Here is a 27960-nt window from a genome sequence, read left to right as displayed (position 1 = left end):
AATGCTTTAACTAATCAACAAATAATAAGGGTGACATGGGAAAGAGACACAGAATAAAGGAGGGTGGCAGCAGTAGTAGGTTCCTGGTTTTTAAGTTTTCCCTGAAGTTCTTCTCACCAACAGTCAGAGTAGGCAGCCCCACTCCTCTCTGGGACCAGTGCTAAATTAATCAACTGCAAACCCCAAAGGCATCATTTCCTTGGGTCTGTACCATAATCATGCACCCGAAAGCTATTATTCTCTCTAATAGCTGCTGGTTTCAGCTCACTGCATGATGTAAGTGCTAGATGTGATGATGAGACTAAAACTGTCATCCCTTCCAAGTAAAATGTGTGATTTGAATCAGGTATGTCAATCAAGCCCTCAGGTGACATTAAGCAAGACCTGAGGCTCAGCAAACACTGGGTGCAATTTCCTTTCATCCCCTAAAGACGAAACTTCACACTGTGGCTACAGCTGTCCCATGTGGATGACTAAGGCTCTATCTGCACTATACATTTAAAACGGCACCGTGCCACTTTAAACCATCATTAACCTAAATCTTTCTCTTTATGCCCCTTGTAGTTTGAACCCTATTCAATGAACATTTGCTCCTGCCCCCTTTATTCCCATATATCTGACCACGGATGCATATTTCAGCTTCCTAAGCCAAGACATGGTTGTAGGAACTGAGCACCGTTATCCTCCAAATCCACTACAATGGAATCGGGGGAGCCGAGAGCTCAGAAACATATGTCTTGCTATTCATACTACAAAACCCCAACAGTCTGTTAAGAGTCTGAGAGAGTCAAGTGCTAATTTAAATAGATGTCTCTTTAATTTTTCAGCAACGATTGAAACATGGCCAGGGAGGAAGAGACTGTTCAGACCAAATCATGACATCCTGTATAGCAGCAAAGGCTAATCCTACAACCTAATTAAAGGCTCTGCTTTTAATATCTCCTAACTTCTTTCCTCCGCAAATAAAAGTTATCTAGCAGAACGACATGCAGATTATATTAGCTCTTCCTGGGGCACACCCCAGGTAAAACTGGGGGTGGGAACACATGCACACACACCCTCGGGAACTGCTGACATTGTAGGAACCAGACTTTAATGTCAAGCCTTATCCCAAAGGTAGCCAGTGCGATGCTCCTCCGATGCTTTGCACTCCGACTCCTCTCAGCCAGTGACTCCACAGCATCTGGAGGGCACCACGTTGGTTACCACTGCATGCCTGAAATGGCTAAATAAGCTTGGTCCTTTCCTCAAACTGCGGTCCTCCAGATGTTTTTTGCCTGCAACTCCCATGATCCCTAGCTAGCAGAACCAGTGGTCAGGGATGATGGGAATTGTAGTCTCAAACATCTGGAGGGCCGGGTTTGAGGAAGCCTGCTTTAAGGCAATTGACAAAATGCTGCAATTTAATTTGTGGTACCCTGGGTAGCATCCAACAAAGTAGTTCTTGCCAGCACAAGAACATCCAGCTGTGCAACAGAACTTTCCCTCCCTCTCTTCTTCCTGTGCCCCTCCTAAATCTGTTCTGGGTTTCCCCCCTCCAACCCTCCAGGACAGATCTGGAGGCGGTCCAGCCCAAGGAGAGGGTGGGGAAGTTCAATCGCGGAAATGGAAATCCTTGCACAATCAGAACTATTTCGTCCAAATTCCCACTCAGCCATGAAGCTCACTAGGTGTCCTTGGTCCAGGGATGGTTTGAATATGCAATTGAGGGAGAGAATCACATTCCCCACCGTAAGCTCCTCACAGCAAAGGTGAAATATAAATAAATAAAATAGGCGTGCAAAGACAGTAAGAAAGTATGCACATTAAAGCAGCCCAATTCCTAATTTTGCTTTGTCTGAAGAAGACTTACCCAGAGAAGCCCAGGAAGGAGCTTGCCATATATCGTTGAGTTGCCAATATAGGGCCCCCATGGTGCGCCCCTCCCCGTTGATGATCTCGCTTTGGCTGCGACGATAGAACTCCGTTTGGGACTTAACGCACTGGGCCTGCATAATCTAAGTCAGCAAAGGCCAAAGCAAAAAGAAAAAATATCATTACTAAGTGCTCTTGTAATGATAGAACTGCAAGAGATACTGATGATAATGCAGATCCCCAAGACTGGACTGCAGAGAACAGCAGATCACATGGTAAAACACTTTCTGTACCACTTTGATTTGTAAGCGGTATTTATTTATTTATTGAATTTATATACCGCCCTATACCTGCAGGTAGGTTGTGTCTTTCAAACAACGCTCTAAAAAATTCCTAAAATACACATTCGAACCTGACAAGAGTCCCCCTGTTGTGTTTTATCATTTTCTAAATTATATGCAAAATTAATGAAGAGCATTTTTAAAAAAACCAACAACCTCAAAAGAGTGTTGTGGCACCTTAAAGGCTTAACAAATGCTCTCCTGGCATAAAGTTTCATGCATTAGCGCCTACTTCATGAGATGCATGGAATGTGACCCTCAGTCTACCAGCCATGTTTTTCAATGGTGTATATAAGCACATAAAAGGGAGCAGAGAATGTAAATGTGGCAGCCGAAAGGCGGTGGCGTGCAAAATTACAGCCTGTGGCAAATCAACAATAGCTCGAACATATGCAAAATTACCTTTCACAGCAAAATGTATGGATACATTTAGTCTCTAATTCTATTATCACCTTACTCAGCAATGCTATAGTGACTGTGTAATCGCCAGCCAATGTTGCTGTGTGAAATGTCATTTTGCATCCACTTAAACTCTAATCAAATTGTCACAGACTATCCTTTTGCATCCCATTTAACTCTTAACTGTTGCATTCCGGGGGGGCCCTTCCCTTGCCCCCTTTATATCTGACAACTGAGACTCATACCCCTTGCATCTGACGTAGTGGGCTCTAGCCCAGAGAAGTTTATGCCATAACAGAAACAAGGCTTTTGGTTGTTTTTTGCTGAAGTAGACTATTGTGGCTACCCTTGCAGATATTGAAAACTGCCCATCAGAGCCTTTCCAAAACTCTTACGAGGTCGTCAGTTGTTGCAGATAAGCGCAAGTGGTTTCTAGACCTGTTTCCAAAGAACAACTTCATACCCCGTGTTTTCAGGGCACCATCATACTCCCTGGATAGGAATAGACATGTCTAACATTGTGCATACAGGGCTGAGTTAATGTTTCACCATACAGAGACAGACCTGACAACCAGTATATACACAGCTGGAATCACAAAGCAGACAGCCGTGCCACACTTTATACACAACAGGACGTGTGTATTTCTCTGTACGTTGTGTGGGGAGAAGCCCATCGATGATTTAAAACGATGTCACTGGACCCAAGATTTCGCCCACTGTGTAATTCAAACACTTGACACAATTATCGTAATTTTGTACCAGGTTCTCTGCAATACATGTTGCATTATGCAACCATGATTATGGCTTCTTTAGCAAACAAGAAACCTCCTTGAGATTTGGACAAATACTCACCTGAGTGAGGTAGATGGAATGCTTAAAGTTCTTGAGGGGGTTTCCTTCCTGCGGCAGCTTGAAATGGAGACCCGCCTGACGAAGCATTTCGTCATTGCCGTTAGCATGGTGCTGCCGATGGAAGGAGAAATTGCTCACATAAGACCAGTCCTCCTCAGATGACACCTGTGGTTTAAAAACAAAGTAAGATTTATAAACATTCGCAGTCACTCACTTGCATATATTTACTTTTTTTTAAAAAAAAAAGTCATCTCAAAAATCCAAGCGGTTCCGAAGTACATTTTAGCATAAGGCGCCCCCCAGCAAACTGGACCCCCGTGTTGTACAATGGCATTCTGTCTAATCCGTTGGGCTGCTGAAGCAAAAAGATGAACCTTATGTTTATTCCCTGAGCAAATAACTATTTTTCTCCCTAATATGTCCCTCAGAGAATGACGCAGATTGCAATACAGTATGCAGTGAACAATATGTTCCATCACTCTCTGGCTACAAATACATGCATGATTTACACATATTCTAGCATATATTTCATCTAAATATGCTTTGTGCAAAGTTTGTACAGAGGTACCTTGGTTTTCAAACAGAATGCATTCCGAGAGTCCGTTCGACTCCCAGAACTGTTCGAAAACCAAAGTGCGGCCTTCGATTGGGTGCAGGAGCATCCTGCAGCCAATTGGAAGCCATGCCGGATGTTTGGCTTCCGAAAATCGTTCGAAAACCGGAACACTCACATCTGGGTTTCGATGGTTTGGGAGACAATTTGTTCGGGAGCTAAGGTGTTCGGCTTCAAAGGTACGACTGTAATCTTAAAGCTGTAACTACCTACATACAGAAAATGTACACATGTACAGATCAGAAAAGAACATGGGAAATAGCAGTGTTTACACAATGGGTGGGGGAATTATAGGACTAGGGGCCAAATAACTCTATGCCTGCCCCCCCCCCCCGAAATCTCCCCAGGCTACACTGTGCCCCCAAATGCTTTTGCCTGGCTGCATTGTCCTTGAACCCTGATAAGGTAAAACATTTTATCCTTGCGAGGATGAAATGGGAGGGGAGAATCATGTACACTGCCTTGAGCTCCTTGGCAGAATATCAGGGTAAAACAGCAGCAACGTAACAAATACGGGAAGTTTCTGGTGGTGCAACTTCCCAAGGCCTGTAGAAAAGAATTTTGGGCAGCCCTTTATGCATCTATCCAAGGCAAAATCATAAAAATAAGTTAAAGGCAGAAGTAACTGGTGACGAGAGACACAATCCCCAAAAAAGTGGTGCTTAACTTCTTAAGTGCTTTGCTACAGGTTTGTGTCTCGTTTCTTTCAGTGAAATAAAAGTGCTCCCCTTGTTCTCTGCATTGTGCCCAGAGCCAAGAATGGGAATTCTTGTTGTCTGATCAAACATGTTCTTTCGTCAGCTAATTGCGCTCCCATTGTTTAGCACGCTTAAATGATACTTTTCCTTCCAGAAAGGGAATTTCCCCAAATTGACCCTGGCTTTAAATGCCTTAATACACATGGGGGACGTGATTCGCAGGCAGGCTTGTAAAGCACTGTACACAATTACAAACCCACACACCTCATTTCAAACTTCGACATTCCTGCCAGCATTTAAACTCTTCTCAGTCTCGTTGATGTCGACCGGAGAAAGTTATGCCTTGCTCAGGCTTGTCAACAGCCCTGTGCTTGCTAAGAACTACCTCCAGGCAACCAGAGAGGAAAGCTTTGCAGAATTCATTTATGACATTGATCTTTTTGCCTTTCAGGCCACACACGGCACACACAGTTATGCCTGGGCAAGCAAACAGATGACGACACACTTTTTTGCAGGGCGGTATCTTCTGTGGCCTTGCCAGCGGTGCTGAGCACCCGCATCATTCTCCCACTGGAATCAAAATTTAGGGAAATCTTTGCACACAGGCTCTCTCCAAACATCCTTTTTATTGCACATGCGCTGATTATTTGTGCTCATGATGCTATCAGGGCAGTCCTACACAATCCTACTTTCAATAATGTTTGTGAATGCAAAAGGTCATATTGCTTCACTTACAGCTAGGAGGAGGAGGAGGAGGAGGAAGAAGAAGAAGAAGAAGAAGAAGAAGAAGAAGAAGAAGAAGAAGAAGAAGAAGAAGAAGAAGAAGAAGAAGAAGAAGAAGAAGAAGAAGAAGAAGAAGAAGAAGAAGAAGAAGAACTTATACCCTGCCCATCTGGCTGGGTTTCCCCAGCCACTCTGGGTGGCTCCCAACAGAATATTAAACAGAATAAAACATTGAACATTAAAAACTTCCCTAAACAAGGCTAGTGCATGTCTTGTAACTTCCACTGGCTTTTCATACCACAAATGCCCTGTGTTTTGGGGGTGTTGTCCCACTTCTGTTGCACTATAACCCTTCCAGACAGCAATAATGTAGCATTGCAGAAACATCGCAGAACAACAAACAAAGCAAAATAAATTGACCACTATTTTTGTGCCAAGGACATGTTGCAAAATATGCCCACAATAAAACACCAGTCTAGAGGAGTCCTTGATGTTTAGCAGTTGCTTTAAAATGCTAATTGTATTGACTTTTTTAAAACAAATAAATAAATGCAAAGTTACTGGGAGGGAGACGGTGGTAAATGAAAGGTCAGAGCAGACAGACAGAGAGAATGTAACCCTCTTATCCCCTACAATGGTCCCAAGAAAATTTATAAACCACTTGAGCAAGGAGCTCCATAAACAGTATACTAACAAAATTAAAAATGAAATCCACAAACAAATTAAAAATAAAGATACATAAAACCGCCATCACTGTACACAAAGATAAAACCAATACAACTTTTAAAACAAATATAGGTAACTAAATTATATGTATGGGCAAACTCACCAAAACAAGTTTTCAGCAAGCAGTTAAAACAATTTGCTGCCAATAGGCAACCTGTCAATAGGTAAAGTTCCAAAGCACAGGTGTCGCCACACTAAAGTCAACTCCTCACAAATGCAGAACAGACATGATGTGGCTCTTGTAGAAGTGCAATTAAATAGGCACATACGGAGCAAGATTATTTCTTTAAGTAAGCTAACATTTGCATTGGGAGGAAATCATCAGCTGGCTTTTCTTATGCTCGCAGAGTTTGCAAGAGAGGGAAAGGCTCAAAAGACTTACCTGTGCCAGGGCACTGAAGGAAGGCCAGGACTGAAAGCCATACTCTGAGGCAAATCGTGTTCTGGGGAAGGTGGTCCAATCCCAGCAGTCACTCACATAGTTGTAGTAATGATTATCTCCGAAATGAGTGTCGTAAGGAGCATGGGCTAGCCAGCCTTCCTTGGCCGACTCTACACCATTGGTAGGGCTGGAGGTAATGAAAGGGCGAGTCTCGTCTTCCTGGGTTTTACAAAACACAACGCAAGACAATAAATGGAGCTAAGGGCTAATAAAGCATTTCTTTTTCTTTCTTTTTTCAAACTAGCTAAACACCTATGATTTCAAAAGCAAAAAAATAAAAATAAAGCCAGATTCTGAATTGGTGAATGAGTCAGGGCTTCATTTCTCACTAGGCTGGATGATTTCTGCTCTGCCTATCACACAAATGAATATCCGCTTCCTAGAGTCAGATGCTTGGCTGCAAAGAAACAAATCTCAGCATTCAAAGGAAAGCAATCTGCTCAGAAAAATATTGCCTTCAGACTGCGAGACAAATACTAAGGAAAGCATTGTGCGCGGTCCATTTGTTTTCGTATGAGGAAAAATGTGCGTATTTCAGGGGGGAAATTGTACAGTCAGCTTCCATCTGAAGGCAAGGACAAATGGTCACGGTCTTTACATGCAATGGGCACACAACTGTTTCCCATCTGTTAGGGGGTTGCACGTATGTTCTCTGAATGGTTTTTTAAAAATAATAATAATAATAATAATAATAATAATAATAATAATAATAATAATAATAATAAAATCAATATAGAGAACAAAACAAAGAAATTAGAACAAAACAAAAGCACAAATAGTACAAAGAACTAAAAGATTTTTAAGGCTGAAAACATTTTAGAATTAAAGGAACTGGGAAAATAAAAAGTTCTTCAACTGACACAAAACATTTTTAAAAAAATCAAAATCCATAAAATAGGTTTTCGAACAGATTAGCCACCTACTGACAGACCCACGGCTCAATGTGCTTCCACATGTGCACATTCACCCATACTCATCAGCCCTCAACAGCAAGGCCAATGGTCGGGGGTGATGGGAGCTCCAACGTCTGGATCTCCAACATCTGGATCCCCAACATCTGGAGGCCACAGGCTTCCCATACCATATGTGGCCATTTCCAGTCTTAACACAGAGCCCCTAAAATGCTCCACTTGAATGTTGATCACTTCCCCACTGCAGATACCCTGTGCTCACTTTGGAAAGCTAGTCTTCTGCCTAGGACCTACACGGTTCTGTGTTGGAGCAGTTATGCTGAACTGGTCTGCAGAGACTCTCCTGGGTTTTAGACCGGAATCTGCCCCAGCCCTATCTAGAGATGCCCGGGATTGAATCTGGGACCTTTTGAATGCAAAGGAGATGCTCTACGGCCCTTTCTCAAAAAAGAAGTTTGTAAGAAAAGAGGATATGGGAATATGCACTTCTTATTTGATAGTGGGAGCATCAGGCTTGAGCCAGAGCGCAGGACTTAAGTGGGTACACTATCTGCTGAATTCGCATGGGCGTAGGCAGGGGGGGCAGAAGGGGGCAATTGCCCCCCCTAGAAGTAAAAGGCTGAGGGGTGCAGGCGCGGCAGCCCCAGGCTCCCGCTCCCGGCGTGAAGCTCCAGAGACGCGCGGGGAGCGTAAGCGGAGGAGTGCTAAGCAGGAGTGGGGAGCGTAAGCGGAGGAGGCAGCCACAGGCTCGTGTTCCCCGCACACCTCTGGGGCTTCGCGCCGGGAGCGGGAGCCTGGGGCCGCCTCCTCGGAAGACCGGGGAGGCGCAGGCAATGTAGCCCCGCCCACATTCCCACTGTGGCCCCTCCCCTCCCACCCCTTGCCCCCGCCCCTTGCCCCCCCTAATTTTTATCCTGGGTACACCCCTGCTATGAATACTGCATAAACGGAATGAGAAAGAGAGAGAGATTAGATTTCTCAGTTCTCTACATTTCAGTCTGTCCATTAAGGGTAGTTAATATTTACCTTGCATGGAATGCTTGCAACTTACAAAACTGGTATGCACAGAGCTAAATGCTGCAAAGTGTGGTGTGGAGGTCTGTATCTTCAGCAGTCAAAGATACAGGCCAGAGTTACAGGTCAGTTGAGGCTTCCCGGCACATTATCCCTGCCCTTTATTAACTGCAGCATTTAGCACAGCAAACACCAGTGGAGACACGACAAGCTTGGTCCTTACTTATCACTCTCATTTCCCCCCAAAGCAAATGCTTTTTATCTGTAAATAAATAACCAGGCACTTAAAAAAAAATAAGAGTATGTTAATGCACATTGCAGGGGTATCAGAAACGCAGGTGAAAGGTGAAAAGATAAAATGGTTGTTAGGGCTGATTTGAGCCCATCAATGGATATACAGAGAAAACAGATGTTTCCAGATGTTTCCAGATTGTGCCTGATGCATCTTTAATGATAAAGATTTGCCTGCAATGTACGCAGACTACAGACACGGTTGCAAACAAGAAGAGTAAAATCAGCAACTCAGCAGAACTTTGAAAGCCTGCTATCAAAGCTCAACCCTTCATAGCCTTCTGCAAAACAGTACTTACAGCAAGAACAATCTCTCGGATACTCTTCACATAAAGTGTGACATAATCGTCGGCATAAACACTCTTCTTTGCGCTTGGAATAGAGAACCAGTTGTATGCAATTGCTGCTTCATTTTCATTGTTCCCGCTCCATAAAATGATAGAGGGGTGAGATTTTAACCGCTTTACCTGAAACGAAAAGCAGAGCTTTTAACATGTAAATGCTTAATTTTTAAAAAAGGAAAAAGAGTAAAGTCAGAAATGTTAATGATTAAAGTCCCGGATATAAAAGGGACATGGTTTTACCAAACATCTTAATGAATCTGCAAATCAGACATAACTTAAAATAATGTCAGCTTCAGGTGTGCTTTCAACTTTCCAAAAGGATTCAAGGTTAGATTTACATGACGTGGCTCTAGGGCTGGTTAAAATGGGCATTCCTAGCTCCATATTTGGAAGGGGAAAACAGAAGAGGGCGCTCTCACTGCACCAGTCAAAAATCAGTGTGTTTACGCAAGGCAGAGAGGCAAAGCGGTACTTCAAACTTCCTTCTGATAAGCCTAACTTGAAATTCTTGAATTACTTTCAAGTTAGGCTTATCAGACACAAATATGAGCTCCTTCCTGTTCTGTAGGAATTCCTTCAGGACGCAACACTTGAGCGTGGGGGTATTTTATGGTCCAATTCTATGATTCCAACCTAAGAGTGTTCCTGTCCCAGAGCCTGCCTTTGCTGGATGGGATTTCCATCTATGTTGCACTTGGACCCAGTACAGTTGCAGAGGAAGGATGGGATGGGAACTTTCCTCTCCACAACGCATTTAAAGAGCCCTGGCAGCCAGTCGCCCCATTGGGTTGTATACTCATCGCTTGTCAAGCTGTGCAAACTAGAAGATGGAGAGAATTGAAAAAGGAAGGAAGTGAACAGCAACAGCACTGGCCCTATTCCAGGGATGGTTCTGAATTATACTGGCATACTTTTGACAGCCAAACTGTTCAATGTTCAATCATACAAATTAATCAGCAAGCATTCTTCTATTGTGCATGTGAACCTGTGCCATTATTAATAATAATAATAATAATAATAATAATAATAATAATAATAATAATAATACCTTGCCTTTTTCCCTGATAGGGACTCAAGACGACTTACAGATAAAAATAAGCATAGAAAAAAAAATCATTTAAAAACAATTCAACATTGATATAATCCATTAAAACCATGCCAATAATTACAACCAAAATAGCACTGCACCAGCCCTTTCGTTAAAAGCAGTCAGTTCCCAAAAGTCTGTTGGAAGAAGAAAGTCTTCATCTGCCAGTGGAAGGGCAACAAGGAGGGAGCCAGTCTAGTCTCTCTAGGGAAGTAATTCCAAAATCCGGGAGCAGCCACCAAGAAGGCCCTCTCTCACTTCCTTACTTAAGCACGCCTGTGAGGGTGGCACAGTTTGGTGCATCCTGTTTGCATCCCACCAGCACCTTGCCACTTCTGTTTGATTGGATGCACTTAGGAAAATGTCACCGCTCACATGAGCGAGACACAAAAGTGGGCCAGCAGAAAAACAGTGCAGTTATTAGTCATGACTAGCTTGTATACATCTCAGTAGTGATGTATGGAAGTGAGAGCTGGACCATAAAGAAGGCTGGTCGCCGAAGAATTGATGCTTTTGAATTGTGCTGGAGGAGACTCTTGAGAGTCCCATAGACTGCAAGAAGATCAAACCTACGGTATCCATTCTTAAGGAAATCAGCCCTGAGTGCTCACTAGAAGGACAGATCGTGAAGCTGAGGCTCCAATACTTTGGCCACCTCATGAGAAGAGAAGACTCCCTGGAAAAGACCCTGATGTTGGGAAAGGTGGAGGGCACTAGGAGAAGGGGACGACAGAGGACGAGATGGTTGGACAGTGTTCTCGAAGCTACGAAGATGAGTTTGACCAAACTGCGGGAGGCAGTGGAAGACAGGAGTGCCTGGCGTGCTCTGGTCCATGGGGTCACAAAGAATTGGACACGACTAAACAACAAGCTTGTATACAGTTTAGGAGCTTGGCCCTACTGGACTGAATACCATACCTGATGAGTAATTTCGGCTCTTACTGTGTCTAGGAAACTGTGGTCAGTTGGGTAAAGAGCAACAGCAAACATAAAGTCCTGCCAAATCTAGAGAATTGAGAAAAAAAGGAAAGAACTCAACAAGTAGTCAGTTGACAAAGTATCATGTAAACAGAGTGCATATTTTCTAGCTTGTATCACTTAAAAGATTGTGGAGTACTCATTAATACCGCAATCCTATGCACATTTACCTGGGAGTAAACTCCGCTGAACACACGTGAGCTGAGTAAACAAGTGCAGGATTGCACCACACCTAACCGGGTATTTTTTTTAAAGCAACACTCATAATTCATAGAAATTAGGTCTTATTTACACAAGCAGTGGTACCGAAAATTGTTGTTAAAACAGTTGCTATCTCAAAACCAGTCGCTATCCAGGTTTGTTAAAGTGTTGCAAATGACCTCATCTAACTGTTTCAAACATGGGAAAGCTTTTAGCCTCAAACAGCATTGAGGAAGGGGTATTCACACATGACATCTTCCTAGCACCCACTCACAGGACTCCTGGGCCTTTTGGCAGCGAAATGGCAGGCATAAAATCAACCCATACATCTCCTCCCAGCATGGAGCTTCAGTAAGTAGGAGGAGAAGCTTCCCCTGCTAAATTTCCACCTGCCCTGCAGTTGCTAAAGGCACAGACTTGTCTCTCCCTAGAAAGGTATCAGAAAGGGATCGTGTTTTTTTTTTTTTACTACAGCAAAGTTCTGTTTCCAGAAGGGTTTTGCTATATGGAGGGGTGGATATGTCTTTGAAAGAGCAAGCCAAATCATTGGACTTGGATGAGATCCAAGAGCAAAAAAAATCAAGCTTTACCTGTTTACATCTTTAATCAGAACTTGCAAAGGTGAGCTTATAGGCTTTTATATATCTCAAGGTTATGTGGGAATTATTTCTCTGCTGTTTGAAGCAGGTGTCCCCCTCCTAGCCATGTACACAACCTCCTAAAAATGTTCCTCTGGGCCTGAAACTTTCTGTGGCTGGTCTCAAGCCAAAACTGATTTTTTAAGTGATACCTGCCTTCCTGAAGCAAGAATGGTTTAGAATAATATTAAAGTACAAGTGGCCTCTGACACCAGGACTCCTTTTTTAAAGTGTCTGGAGCTGTAACAGCTCAAGGGTAGAAAGGAACAACTACAGTTACCATTTATGAACTAGGTAAAGGTAAAGGGACCCCTGACCATTAGGTCCAGTCATGACCGACTCTGGGGTTGCGCGCTCATCCCGCATTATTGGCTGAGGGAGCCGACGTATAGCTTCCAGGTCATGTGGCCAGCATGACAAAGCCACTTCTGGCAAACTAGAGCAGCACATGGAAACGCCGTTTACTTTCCCGCTGTAGCAGTTCCTATTTATCTACTTGCATTTTGACGTGCTTTTGAACTGCTAGGTTGGCAGGAGCTGGGACCAAGCAACGGGAGCTCACCCCGTCGCAGGGATTGGAACCGCCGACCTTCTGGTCAGCTAGCCCTAATAAAATACTGTAATGTTCTTTAGACCAGCCTTGGCCATTGTGGTATTCCAGAGGCCAAAACTCCCATCAGCCCCCAACCCCCAAGGCAGTGCTGGCTGGGACTGAAGGGAGTTGCAGTCCAAAACATTTTGAGAGCACCCGGTTGATGAAGGGGGCTTCAGACACAGATAGTGCATGAGAAGTGTGTCGCTGGGTGGGGCTGAGCCACTACGCTAGTTTCCCAGCAGGTAAGGAGGGGAGTCACTGCTGTCACAGCTAGTGGTTCCACTCTACCCAGGGAGTCGCTTCTGCGTGACACAGGACCAACAGGAAGCAAAAATGCCTCACACTTTTTGCTCCCCCACTTTCTTTTCCTTTCCTCTTTGGACAAAATTGGTGAGGGAGAGATTACATTTCCCATAACAGGAGTGTGTACAAACTGCTATGTGAGGCAGTTCTCTATGTTGCACAATTCTGTGTCCAGGGCAGCTGTCTACCAGCTCCATCTGGTACGCAGGCCGAGACCCCACCTGCCTGCAGACTGTCTCGCCAGGGCGGTGCATGCGCTGGTTATTTCCCGCTTGAACTACTGCAATGCGCTCCACACGGGGCTACCTTTGAAGCTGACCCAGAAACTACAACTCATCCAGAATGAGCAGCTAGACTGGTGGCTGGGAGTGTCTGCCGAGACCACATAACACCGGTCCTGAAAGACCTACATTGGCTCCCAGTACATTTCTGAGCACAATTCAAAGTGTTGGTGCTGACTTTTAAAGTCCTAAACAGCCTCGACCCAGTATACCTGAAGGAGCGTCTCCACCCCCATTGTTCAGCCCAGACCCTGAGGTCCAGCGCCAAGGGCCTTCTGGCAGTTCCCTCACTGCGAAAAGTGAAGCTACAGGGAACCTGGCAGAGGGCCTTCTCGGTAGTGGCGCCCGCCCTGTGGAACGCCCCCCCCCATTAGATGTCAAGGAAATAAACAACTATCTGACTTTTAGAAGACACCTGAAGGTAGCCCTGTTGAGGGAAGTTTTTAATGTTTGAAGTTTTATCGCTTTATTATTATTATTTTCTGTTGGGAGCCGCCCAGAGTGGCTGGGGAAACCCATCCAGATGGGTGGGGTATAAATAATAAATTATTATTATTATTATTACTATGAGGTGGAGGTGTGCAGTCTTTCTCACATGAGTGTCTACAGCGGTATCTGAAGAAGTGTGCATGCACACGCAAGTTCATACCAAAATAAAAACTTAGTTGGTCTTTAAGGTGCTACTGAAGGATTTTTTTTATTTTACAGCAGAAGAAACACACTTATGCTTCCCACTTCCTTTTCCTCATCACAACATCCAAAACTGCTCTAACAGACCCTCCCTGTGTCTCTATTTTCTGGGGACAGTCCCAGATTTAAAGAAGCTGTCCTGGTTTCTGATTTGATCCCAGATTGCCCCCTTTTTCCTTAGGATGCCCCTATCTTAATTAAAAAAAGAAATGTTATGTAAACCCCGAACCAAGAAGATAACATCTGAAGGCAGCCCTGAATAGGGGAGGTTTCCCCATGCTTAATGTTTTATTGTGTTTTTATATATGTTGGAAGGCACCCAGAGTGGTTGGGGAAGCCCAGTCAGATGGGCGGGTTATAAATAATAGAACGTCCCCATTTCATCGGAGAAATGTTAGAGGGTGTGCTGTAAGTTAACAAGGTCTCACTGGACGCGCATGGAAGAAAGAATCACAAGTCCTACCTTTCCCCTAGGCTTACCTAGAGGAAGAAATCAAGACAGAGAGTTGTCTCTATTCTGAGGGATGCCTGCTCTCTGCATCCGGGGTGGGGTTTACATAACCTTTTGACAAGGCCCATTTGGGGGCAAAGCAGTTAATTTGATTTAGTTTCACTTTCTTTTTTGTTTACTGCTAGGAGTTGCTAATTCTGCCCAAACAGGAACAAGAAGAAAGCATGCCTTGGTCCTGATCAAGTTTTCAACCTTGTTCTAGTGTTGTCTAATAATAATAATAATAATAATAATAATAATAATAATAATAATAATAATATATTATTTATACCCCGCCCATCTGGCTGGGTTTCCCCAGCCACTCTGGGCAGCTTCCAACAGAAAAATAAAATACAGTAATCTATTAAACATTAAAAGCCTCCCTGAACAGGGCTGCCTTCAGATGTCTTCTAAAAATCTGGTAGCTGTTTTTCTCTTTAACATCTGGTGGGAGGGCGTTCCACAGGGCGGGTGCCACCACCGAGAAGGCCCTCTGCCTGGTTCCCTGCAACTTGGAACCGCCAGAAGGCCCTTGGTGCTGGACCTCAGTGGCCGGGCAGAACGATGGGAGCGGAGACACTCCTTCGGGTATACAGTACTGGACCGAGGCCATTTAGGGATTTAAAGGTCAGCACCAACACTTTGAATTGTGCTACCACAGTATCTAACCCTCAAGGTTGCAGGTTGATGGGGAAGGGGAAATAATAAGCTATTTCGTATGTCAGTTTTAAATATTAGGGGTTGCTGAGTATTCTTTTTTCTTTACCATGATTCCCAGTTCATTGCACATTTCATAGAACTCATCTTGCTCATATACGCCTCCTCCCCAAACACGGAGCATATTCATGTTGGCATCAACTGCCGATTGCAAGAGGATCCTTAACCTGTCAAAATACAAGAGGAACTAAAAGTTAAGCAGATCTGCAGTAGGAGCGGGACTGAATTAGTTGCAGAGAGGGCTTAAGGAAACCTAGCCGGACTTCGCTTGAAAGAGTCCAATACTGTAGCAAACTGAAGGGAGCCATTCAGCAGAAGCGGAGTGCGAATATAGCTATATTTTAATTGTGGTGTGAAAGAATCACAGAGTTGTAGAGCTGGAAGGGACCACGGGGGTCATCTATTCCAACCCCCTGCAATGAAGGAATATTTTGCTCAATGTGGGGCTCAAACCCACGAGATTCAGTGAATCATGCTGTACCAACAGAGCTACCCCAGTGAGGGGTAAACCGCCCCAAGGGCAAGACAGAGAGACTTGGAGGGCCATATCTGGGAGCATCTGCAGGTCTAGACTTTCCTCTTCATTCTCAGTGCTCCTAACTTATCAACTGCAACCTTCTCCTCATGGGTTAAGCCAATGTGGAGCTCCATATCAGAGCACCCATGCCATCACAGCTAGATGGGGAAATGGGAGTCAAGGGTAAGTTACAGGAAGGAAGAAACAATGGCATTAGAGGTTTTCAGCCAACCAGCCCTACCCCACCTTAATCTGAGAAAAAGCCTTCCAACTTTTAGAGCCCATTTAGACATAACAACAATATCAAACATTAAAGCTTTTCTAGGACTTTAGCATTTCCAACAGCAGTTTTGGGGCTGCCTTTTGAATGTTTCCCCATTCAAAAAATAATAATAATCCCCTATACCGGGGGTCAGCAAACTTTTTCAGCAGAGGGCAGGTCCACTGTTCCTCAGACCTATTGGGGGGGGCAGACTATATTTTGGGGGGGGGGGGAATACGAAAGAATTCCTATGCCCCACAAATAACCCAGAGATGCATTTTAAATAAAAGGACACATTCCACTCATGTAAAAACATGCTGATTCTCGGGCTGTCCGTGGGCCAGATTTAGAAGGCAATTGGGCCGCATCCAGCCCTCGGGCCTTAGTTTGGGAACCCCTGCCCTATACTTTCTTTTTTTAAGCATCCTGGAGAAGGCTAAGGTGAACATTTTTGCTTGTTTTCTATGTGAAAGGTTTTTTGTTTTTAATGAATGGTAGAGCATTCAACATGCAACCTCTATACCTGCAGCTTATATAGTCCCCAAAAGGTTGCGTCATAAACTTTACTATTGGATTCTGCTGACTGTATAAAATGGCCATAAAAGTTTACTGACACTCACAGGAAGGCATGTTGTATAGTCCTCTAACAAGCCTATATTCCACATGCCACACCGGGGTGGAGAGAATCCCTTCCTTGAAAATATGCCCATGTTTAGATTTGTCTGCATGTGGATAACTAATATTTGAGGCAGATGGAAAAGCCAAGGGCCTTCTTCCTGGCATGCTAACTGACATGGGATCTCTTCTAAAGAAGCAATCTCCACATCGATTCTCAACTGATATAGTCCTGCAAAAGATCTGCATTCTCATGGCCAAAATCAGTTCTGCTAAGCCCTACTCAGTATCAGTAGGCAAAAGTAAATTCTTTACATCCACGTGAATGTTTGAAAACCAGTCACCCAAACTCACCTTTCAGAGGTCACTCTGTCCTGAAAAGAATCAGCTGGAATCCAGTTGGAACCCTTCATAAAAATAGGGAGTCCATTGATTCTGAAATAAAAACTCAAACCAGGTGAGCCAGGAATGGGCTCTTCTACAAGTTCTACTGTTCGAAAATAAACCTGGGGAGAAATTAAAATGTGAATAGTTTTACAGCAGTCGCAGACATTAAATAAACCTTTTCCATCAGGAAACCCATATTTCCCTGCATATTTTTGCCTTTTTCTTATATAAAATACTGCGGGGGGATGTAACCTGTTTGCAAGATTTATGAAAGTGTTTCTTGTGTATAGAGCGAATTTACAGTGGTACCTCTACTTACGAATTTAATGCGTTCCCAATGCACATTCGTAAGTCGAAAAAAATTGTAAGTAGAATCCCATAGGAATGCACTGGGAGAAAAAAATCGTAAGTCGAAGCAACCCTATCTAAAAATTCGTAAGTAGAAAAAATCCTATCTAAACTGCATTCAAGATGGCGGACGGAGCTCCATTCGTAAGTAGAAACATTCGTAAGTAGAGTTACCACTGTATTTTAATTTGAGAAAGAGATTGCTGGAAGATTTTAGTGTCTCTTCTCCAAACACACACCCCTCCAACAGACAGCATGTATTAGTGCTGAAAACACCCACACAGTTTGCTTTTGATTACTGAGAGAGAAATTTAATGGAACTACGAGGCTGAACACTGATTGTAATCAAACTCCATTTACAGAAAGAGGCTACACGCACCCAAGGCCAGATTAAAAAGGGGGCTAAGTCTCTTCACTAATTCTGCTTCTGATAGAGATCTGCTTCACTAATTGTGCTGCTGCTTACAGAGGAACGGACAGAAAAACACCTATAACATTGTGCCCATGTCCTGCTTGTGCTCATCCCTTAAACATCTGTCTTCCCCCTGTAAAAAGAGGATGCGGCAGAAGACAGGCCTTTCATCTATCTGATGAAGCAGAGCTTTTCTTAAATTCTTACAACAAAGCAGTTAAAGCAAGCTAACTCACAGCAGAACAGAACCTTTTAATTTGGGAACTTTCAAGGAGCAGATGAATGAGTAAGACATGCTTCCATTTCAGTAAGTGAGCTTATATTAGGGCAAGGGGTGCCTTACAAGCTTGGACTACAATTCCCATCACCCCCGGCCACTGGTCCTGCTAGCTAGGGATGATGGGAGTTGTAGTCCAGCAACAGCTGGAGACCCAAGTTTGGGAAGCTCTGTTCTACACCAAGGATGGGGGACCTTTGGCTCTCCAGATGTTTGCTATTACAGTACACTCCAACTCTCATTATTCTGGGCCATTCATGTTGGCCTGGAGCTGATGGTAGCTGAAGTCCAACAATATCTGGAAGATCACAGGTTCCCCATCCCTCCTCTAGGCAAAGGAAGAGCAAAATCATTCCTCAAGCATTCCAGAAAATCCTTCCAGTTTTTGCGAGCCATAAAAAAAAAACAGGTCTCAGGGATGCTGCACTCAAGACCGTATCTTGTTAAGGCTAAATAGGCACAGTCTGCTCAAATAGATTCCTTTCACACTTGATCTCAGTGAAAGCAACACGGTATTAAATTGGGGGCAAGGTGTCCCAATGAAGTGTTGTGGGTCTTTTAAAGGGCAACGCTGACCAGCTTGCTGCAATGTGCCCTTTTCAAAGTGTTTTCTTTGCCTGCCGTGGAAATAGGCTGTCGGGAGACAGCTCTCGATAACTAGGCATGCAGTTAAAGCTGGCTCGTGTGCAGAGCTTGAGCTAAAAGCCACGCTGCAACCTCAAAAGCTTTGCTTTCTGGCAAGGTGGCTCTGGAGTCCAGAAAGATATGCAGTAATGTAGGGCTTATCTCCAGTTTACACAGTCTACAATCCATCGAGCCAAAGGCAGCCTACCAATAATTCAGGAGCTTTCCATTTTTGCTGCCTGCCTAGAACTGCAAAAGAGAGACGGACTGTCAAGCATCTGGGAAACAGTGGTACAATACTGGCGGGTGCTATGTTTGCTATGTACTTCAGAAGTTCTTCCCTGGCTCATCTTGCCTTGGGGGCTACTTGATGTAGAAAAAATAATAATAGGAGGCAAAACAAAGGTGTGCAAAATTGCACAAGGTGTGAAGAAATTGGATAGATGGATGTTTTTCTCCCTCTCTCAGTGCCCAGGGTAGCCCAGCAAAGCTGAACATTGGGAGAATTTAGGACAGAGGGGCGTAGGAAGGGAGGGGCGATGGGGGTGCTCCACCCGGGCAACGCGATCCCAAGGGCGCCATGGTGGCTGCCCGCCCCGCCCCCAGAATGCACGCCCCGCCCCTCCAGGCGGCGCACCACGCCCATGAAATGTGCACCACGCCCCTCAGGGTGGCACGCCCCACCCCCAGAACGTGTGCCAGCCCCTCCCCCGCCCCTGGTGCCGGAGCATGAAGCTCTGCCAGTGTTAGGACAGACAAAAGTTAGAGGACTTCTTCACACAGCACATAATTAAACTACGGAATTGACTTCCGCTCTGCTGCCATTAGCGATCGACAGGGGAAACCTCGGTCTCTGAGGTCCCTGCGCTGTTTAGGAGGGGGGTGCCATTGGGGTGAAGTGCCCCCCCCCCAGAAAAACTCCAGATTGGGCTTTCTGGAGACGTGGGAACCAGCAGTGCTCCAAAAATCTCCTTCGCTGCCCGGGAAGCTCGGTAAGAGCCCCGAGAGCAGGCAGAGTGGAGAGGAGTCTTGGGTATACCGCTACTTACTCAGCGAGAAGCTCCGGTGCCGACACTATTTTTGAGCAGCAGAGACCTCCCAAAATTAAAGACTGAACTGTAAGTACATCTAAAATTAAATTTGGAAAGGGGAAGGGATTTTAAAAAAATGGAGGTTGATCCCCCCCCCCCAACCGAGCGATTGTGAAGCAGCAAGCTTGCCTGCAGCCGAGACGCTAGACAGGAAGCTTTCAAATTCTCCAATAAGTGGACCTAGAATCCTCCCTGTATGCTGCAGGGCAAGGGGAAGCTTTAAAAAGCAAATGAAACCTGCAAAAATTGAAGATTTAAGTGTGAAATACCCTTGTGCAAGCTGGGAGCCAGCTCCGGGAGGCTTGGATTAGTTTCAATTGTAACAACATAAAGGGAAAGAAAGGAAGCTTGTTACTGTTGCGAACTGTTGAACACTAGTGTTAAAATTATCAAGATAAAAGGACTGGGAGCTTTTTCTCTTTAGGAATTGGATTTAACAGAGCAGAATAGAGCCAGTCCAGATAAAAACGAATTTGGGATGTAAGAACTAGCACCATCTTGGATCCTGCAGCTCATGTCTTATCTTGTGAAATTTGAGACTTAACATGGAAGAAGACACAACATCGCCATCTGGTTGGGAATACAATGGCATGCAGTATGTTCTGGAACAACTATATGAGACACTGGGTGAACTACGGGAGGCCAGAAAGGAAAGAGATGAACTTTTTGAACTCTTGAAAAAAAACATCTGCCACAGGAAGAAGAAAAGGATTTTGAAGGACTTAATCAACCCAACAAAGTTGAAATTCAACAGGAAGCGGAGGATTTGAACCGTGTGCAGCCAGTGAGAGGGGCTACACAGGAACTATGGGGGAAATTCGGGGCTCCTGACGAGAAGATCTGGAAGAATGCTTCCCCAGTGAGAGAGGGCAAGCAAAATCCAGGAAATAAACCAACCATCTGGGGAGATAAACAGGGGAAATATTTGTATGGGAAATTAAAGAAAGAATGGCGGTGGGTATGGATTAAAGAATCAGTCAGACAGCAGTGCATGGTGAGGGAGGGGGGTGGCTTGAATTGGATCAAAGCTGGTGTGGGGTGAGAATATGGGTGAATGTATTAAGTGGATGGATTGAGACGGTCTGGAACTGGAAAGGTATTAATTGAACTTGTCTAGGCATCTGGGGACTTGGCAACCAGGGGAAGGAGGGATGAAAAAGCTTTTATTTGATGTTAAAAGGGATAGTGAAAATAGTAAAGGAAGGAATGGAGTACTTGTGGGGAAAAATTATAGGCTAAAGGGATTAAAAATATGAAGTTAGTTATGAGATTACAGTAATACCTCGGGTTACGAACGCGATCCGTTCCGGATCGCAGTTCGTAACCCGAATAGTTCGCAAACCGAGCGCTATGGGCGCCGCCATTTTGCGCATGCGCAAAGCGCGATTTTCGCGATTTTCGCGCTTTGCGCATGCGCAAATTGCGCGATCGCGCGCGCGCGGCTTATGCGCGTGCACGCGCGGCGAAAACACTTCCGGGTTTGCGCAGTTCGTAACCCGAACTGTTCGCAAACCGAGGTGGTCGTAACCCGAGGTACGACTGTAATGGTAAAAATAGAATGTTATTAGGAATGATATTGACATATTCTCCTTTTTATTTTTTTATTTTATTTTTTGTTGAATAGCTGTATTTGTGGGATTTAAATTAGACTCGGAGAGGGAGGGTCGGGGAAGTCGAAGTTATTAATAAGTCATAAGTATAAGATTTGTTTTTTATATATTTTTTGTTTTTGCTTTTTTGCTTTTTTCGTTTCTTTTTAATGCTTTTTCTTTTTCAATTTTTTCTCATTTGTATGGTATTTTCTTGTGAATGCTAAGTGTGATCCTTATATGTATCAGAAAATCTTAATAAATATATTTTTTTGAAAAAAAATTAAACTACGGAATTTGCTACCCCAAGATAGTCACCTACATGGATCACTTTAAAAGGCGATTAGATAAATTAGATAAATGAATGGCCACTGTTCAAGATGAGTATAATAGCAACTCCAGTTTCAGAGGCAGTCTATCTGAATACCAGGCACTGGGGAGCGATGAGCAGAGAGGGCTATTCTCATCATGTCCTGTTTGTGGGCTTCCCATGGGCATCTTGTTGGCCAATGTGGGAAAACGGATGGTGGAACTAGATAGGCCTTTGGTCTGATCCAGCACCGCACAGCTTATGTTCCTAAAGAGGAATACTCCAGTTTTCCTGCTGTTTCCTTTCAAACTTACAACTTCCCCCTTTTTTTTAAGTCATTCGCTTTTCTTATCAGCACAAGGTCTTTGGGCATGAAGCCAGGCAGTCTCTTTCAAGAGTTGCTTAAAAATTCCTAGAATCCCAAGATAAAAAGCTATGTAAAGAAAAAGGATTCATAAAGTGATCCGTATTTTTTTAAAAGGAAACAATAAGTAGTGCTTTCCATATAGTTAAATGCCGATCTGTTCAGATAGGTCTCCAATCTTATTTGGACATATATTATTCCCCAAATAGGGGGGGGGGACACATTTTACAGTATAGTCCTTTCTGTTGTTTAAACAACTGCATTCAAAGGTCTTTGGCACTTGGGAGGGAGATACAACTAATACACAAAGTTTCTATTTTTGACAGCAGATGGGGACTGTTTTTTCCCTTTTAACTCCACAACAAAGAAAGTTTATTGTTCAGGAAATCATTAACCACCAGCTTCGTTGTATAGTGAAAAAAAATGTGTATGTTATCAACTATGCCTACTGTTAGGAGAGCACAGCATTTCCTGGAACTAAAGCAAAAAAAAAAAGTCAAATACAACAGACAGTTCCACTTTCCTCCCTAAATGAAATAATATACTTATTAATTCTCTCCACTACCAGAGATGAACTGCGGTCATGAACTTGCCATTCCCATGCACCAAAAGGACACCTGTGTTCTGCAAAGTTACAAACTGGGGTGCAAATTAAGTCAGCAAATTATTATTGTCAAATAAAAAAATTCCTTCAGTAGCACCTTAAAGACCAACTAAGTTTTTATTTTGGTATGAGCTTTCGTGTGCATGCACACTTCTTCAGATACTTGTCAAAGAATACAAAAGTTGACAAAGAATACTAAAGTTGACAAGAGGAGTCTCGGATTTCATATACTGTATCTAAAGTTTCAATGCATCGCAACTAAACACTGATGAGAATTTCCACGGCACAATTTCATATCAAAATCTCTGCATTTCTGTTTGCAGATCCGTTTTGCAGATACCAGCTGCTAAGAGTCCGAGGCTCAGAAATGACATGAACTTGAAAATTTGGAAAGCCCAGTTGTAAACGTTCTCCTCTTGAATTTCAAAGTTGTTGTTAATTTGTCTTCAAGTCTGACTGGCAGCGCAGGTGCTACACAGAGAGGATAGTTTGTGCCATCTCCTGATCATTTAAGACCACGGCTAATCAGAGTGGGTGGGCAGGAGGGCTGTTTGAGCTGAGCCTCAACCTCAAAAGGGCCCTCAGATTTAGACACTTATGGGGTTTTGTTTTTGTTTTTTTTGGCATTTGATACGGTTTGCCACCTGCTTTTATACACATCCTATATAATAAAGTCCCTATGTCCCTGTGTCCGCGCTAATGCGCATGTGCCCCACGGACACAAGGACTGGACGAAGAGGCGGGACGTACACACATGCGTGTTCTCTCCCCCCCTCAACGCTCTGCCTCCCATTCCCCTGCAGCAGCGGACCAAGATGGCGGCATTGGGCTCCGGGGCCGCAGCGGCGGGAGCCCGGTCCGGCTCCCGCCGCCGCGGGCCGCGGCCCCGAAGACCGATGCCGTCATCTTGGTCCACCGCCTCCTGACAACCCTACCTGGCCCGTGGGAGGAGCGGCGGGGCCGCGGCCTTCCCTCCCTCTCTGCGCTCGGCCGCGGGACACGATGGGAGAGCGCTTTGTTTAATTGTGTTCCCGGCGCGCCCCATGGCCGAGCACAGAAAGGGAGGGACGGCCGCAGCCCCGTCGCACCTCTAGCGCCCGTTTTCTTAACGGGCTGAATGAGACTAGTTGGACCATAATGTGACACACTCTTAAGAAGATATGAAGAGCCTGCTCCATCAGGCCAATGGCCCAACTCACCAGGCAACCTGTTCTCACAGTGGCCCAACAAGATGCCTGCAGGAAACCCACAAGTAGGACCCCTCTTGTGATTTCCAGCAAATGCTATTCAGAAACTGAGGAGGCAGAGCACAGCCATCATGGCTAGCAGCTTAGAGCTGCAAATTTAAGCAAATGAGAGATGATATTTAGTAAAAGATTGCATCATCTTAAATAGCCCGCAATATTGCACAAAAGATACGATTCTTTTCCTTAATAACTAGAGCATTTGCACAGGGAAAAGAATGCTAGAAAAGCATTTGTTAAAGGGGGAAAATACTAAAATTAAGTCCCACGCTTTTTTAATGTCTTGTTTTGTTTCCATGTGTCATCTTTTTTTATTATTATTATGGCTAGTGGACTCAAAAGCTGTAAGTATCCCAGGATTCTGCAGCTCTCTTCTTTTAAAAAAAGTATTTTATGGGATGCATGATAACACAGCAAAAGTATTGCCATGTCAGATTAGCCTCATAGTTCTTTTCCTCCCTTTTTTTTTTTAGCCTGGGATCCTCTGGACTTCTGGGAGGGCCGGTTTCGGACCTCATACAAGCATTACAGCCTTCAAGCTTGCTGAAAACCACTTCCATGTGGAGGAGCTCCATGTGAGGGCTGTACTGGCCTGGTCACCTAGAGAGCTTCCACCCCAGTGGGTGCTAGGAATGTGCCTTGGTGGTCACTTGGAGCCTCTGGAGAGCTGCTGCCTGTCGTGCCTAGTGTGCTGGACAGACCAATGCATAAGCATAAGCTGAGTCCTGTGTTCCAGACTTGACATACCTTAGAAAGCTTCTCAATCTTGCAACCTCCCTCTGCAATGAATGTAGTTGTCATGCTGTACCCAGTCTGGTTCCCATGTCCTCTTGGCCACCAAGTCTCCAGTGCTGCAGCCTTTTTTCCCCCAAAAAAAGAAAAGCAGAAAATGAAATTAAAATTTTAACATCTCAGAAAAGATTATGTTGATAGCGCGAAGCGGTTAAGTAAGTTTTCTTCAAATAGCGAGCCAAGAGCCATCAATGGGAGGCAAGAGCTTGTCTGGAGCAGTGAGAAAGCAGAGCTGTGCGAATGCCCTGGCAGAACCAATCCAACTCTCCCCTGATACGCACCCACAGCCCTGCCCTTGCTGCCACCCTACACTGCCCCAGCCTTCTCCAGGTAAGCTACTTACCTTCCAAGTCCCGGACTGCAGAATCCGGGACCGGCAGCCATGTGACACCGGAAGTTGCGTCGACGTAACTTCCGGTGGCATTTTGCCCTTCTATGGGCACCAAAAATGGCCACCGCCGGCTTCGAAAGTCGCTTCTACGCATGTCAGGAAGTGCGTCGACACAACTTCCGGTGTCGCTCTGCCCATCTATGGGCACAAAAAATGGCCGACACCGGAAGTCGCGTCTATGCACTTCCGGACATGCATAGATGTGACTTTTGAAGCCGGCGGCGGCCATTTTTGGTGCCCATAGAAGGGCAAATCAGAAAGAAAAAAAATGGCCACCGGCAGGAGAAAATAACAGAGAAAAACGGGAGACTAAGTGATACGGGGGACCACTGGGAAAAGGTAAGTAAAAACGGGGGTTTCCCGGGGAAAATGGGGTACTTGGCAGCTATGGTAAGCTGCAATGATACCAGTGTCGGGGGGGGGGCTCTATCCAATGCATCGGCCATAAGTGGTCTGCACCATGGAGTTATAAAAGATGCTCTTCCCACATTATTCTTCCCAGCACCCACCCAAGCTATGTAAAGCAATACAATGCTCAGATTCAGGGCAAGCAGTTTGCCCTGACCTTGAGCCCTTTAGCATGTTAGGGAAAGAGTTCTAGGCTGGGGGGAGGTGTGTGCTCTTCAAGCCCCAAACAATGTAGGGAGCATGGAGCATGGCTGAAGATACACTGCAACACATTATTGTTGGTTCCCACTTCTGTCACCATCGGCAATCATTTACAGAGCATTTTTAGCATGAAAATTGCACTTTGTTATGTGGGTCACTGTTCCGGGCATGCTGTGCAAAAGGCATTTTACTTGCAAAGCTCCCATTCATTTCAGTGGGTCGTTTTCAATGGGGCTTGAACAGATGTTCCCAGGAGGGCATCCAGAAGCAATATACTGTATCTGAACCTTTCACAAGGGAATCAGCCCCACCCTGTTTTATTAGCATACTACACGATTCTATAAAAACGACGGTTGAGTTTTCACAATTTGGTCGTCTTTCTGCTGCTCCAGTTCTACCTAAATAAAATAAGCCGCTTATTTTTAGACAGCAGTGATAGCTCACTGTTCGTGTAAAATAAATGCTGGTGCACAATTTTCGTCAATTACTGGGTACAGCCAAATGTCTAAAAGGTAATAAGGGTGCACAAACATCAAAACAGATGGATCAGTGTTGGACATGTTAATGCATCAAGTGAGCATTTCACAAAGAGAAAGCAAGTACAGAGGAAACCATTTAACAATATGATTTGTCATGCCTTTTACCAAGGCATGATTACATAGCCGAGCCCCTAATGTTCCACCTTTCATTCTCTGGAATTACTTCCAACGGCAGCATGCAAAATGCCCATGAATTCCTAGCGCAGGGAAAGAAGCATTATTAATATGCATCTTCCACTGTGCTATGTGAAATGCAGAATAGCTTTAGAAGCAAAGGCACTGCGGGAGGGTATTCATTGGCTGGTAGTGATGTCATATCCCCACTCACCCATTTGCTATTTCTTAGCTGGAAAACACTATGTGCACTCAATTTTGGTGGGGGGTGGGGTGGGAATTACACATTTTTAAGAAGGCTGCAGTCAGCTCTCACAGCCTCGGCTTTGAAACACTGCCCAGAGATGACTTTTGCAGCTTCAAGAGTACATTTCCTATTGTTTTAATACACAGAACGCAATCCAGCAATATAAATTAGGGGCTCGAGGCTGCCTTCAGTCCACAAACACACACACACACACACACACACACACACACACCTCTTGATTGCTTTCTAATCAGGATGCAAGAACATGCGGTCAGCAAAGATAATCTGCCGTGGGGCAGGCAAGCTGAAAAATACATATGGCATTACTAGAATGCTACAGCCCATCCAATAACCATTCTGAGTTCTTGGGTGGGAGATCAGGGTTCAAGGCTCGTGGCTTTTTGAAGGTGTAAGGAAACTGTGGCCCTCATTGGACTCCAACTCCCATCACCCAATGGGCAAGGATAACATATTGGGAGCAGGGGCATAGGTTCCCTACTCCCGGCTCATTGAGTTAACCGGCTTCTCCTTTTACCCCTGCATTTGTGCCTTCAAAATTATTATTTAGAAATTAGCAATAATCTAATATTAAATTCACAGCATGCTACAACCTCAGAGAAAACACAATGGAGATGATATACAGGTGGCACCACACCCCTCTAAAACTTGCCAAAATGTATAAAGGTAGGTCGCTAACATGTTGGAGATGTAAAAAGGATATAGGGTCTTTTTTCCATATGTGGTGGAACTGTGAAGTTATCCGTAAATTTTGGAATAACATCTATAATGAACTTAAAACTATTTAGATTTACATTTAAAGAAAGACCAGAGATCCTCCTATTAGGTATAGTACCAACAGAAATTTTTTAAAATATATATATAAGACCATTGTTTATGTACACAATCACGGCAGCCAGAACAATAGTGGCAAGAAACTGGAAAAATGAAATTTTGCCAACAATAACAGATTGGCAGATTCTCGTGATAGAATACCTACAATTAGCCAAACTGTCGGGAAAAATGAGAGGAGTGTCAAATCAGAAAGTATATGGAAAATGGGAAATATTTAAAGAATACTTAAAAACATATTGTACAAATAAAAAAAATATTTGCAGAACTAGATTGATACTTGTAAGCAAAAAAATTATTAGATACCATTCTAGATTATATATACAGTGGTACCTCGACTTACGAATAACTCGACTAACGAATGTTTCGAGTTACGAACGGAGCTCCGTCCGCCATTTTGGATGCGGTTTAGATTGGATTTTTTTGACTTACGAATTTTTAGATAGGATTTTTTCGACTTACGAATTTCCCCCCCCCCCATAGGCTTCCACTTATGATTTTTTTGACTTACGAAGGTCCGTTCAGAACGGATTAAATTCGTAAGTCGAGGGACCACTGTACTTATCAAAAAAACAAAACAACATAAA

The 27960-nt window shown here is 44.2% G+C and overlaps 1 protein-coding gene across 1 annotated transcript in view; it reads right to left on the bottom strand.

Moving 5' to 3' along the window:
• The window catches only part of MANBA (mannosidase beta), a 69039-nt gene that overhangs the window by 5474 nt on the left and 35605 nt on the right, over positions 1 to 27960 (bottom strand). The window contains exons 7-14 of the mRNA XM_060278477.2: positions 24580 to 24690; positions 16937 to 17088; positions 15238 to 15355; positions 11214 to 11300; positions 9164 to 9331; positions 6589 to 6807; positions 3447 to 3611; positions 1853 to 1997 (exon numbers count right to left, since the gene is read on the bottom strand). Of these exons, the coding sequence (XP_060134460.2) occupies positions 1853 to 1997; positions 3447 to 3611; positions 6589 to 6807; positions 9164 to 9331; positions 11214 to 11300; positions 15238 to 15355; positions 16937 to 17088; positions 24580 to 24690 (1165 nt within the window). The remainder of the gene's footprint in view (positions 1 to 1852; positions 1998 to 3446; positions 3612 to 6588; positions 6808 to 9163; positions 9332 to 11213; positions 11301 to 15237; positions 15356 to 16936; positions 17089 to 24579; positions 24691 to 27960) is intronic.

Source organism: Zootoca vivipara, chromosome Z1 (assembly GCF_965207765.1).
Source record: "Zootoca vivipara chromosome Z1, rZooViv2.hap1.1, whole genome shotgun sequence".
Taxonomy (NCBI): Eukaryota; Metazoa; Chordata; class Lepidosauria; order Squamata; family Lacertidae; genus Zootoca; species Zootoca vivipara.
The sequence above is the reverse complement of the archived record's forward strand: the minus strand, read 5'-3'. Positions and strand labels throughout refer to the sequence as shown.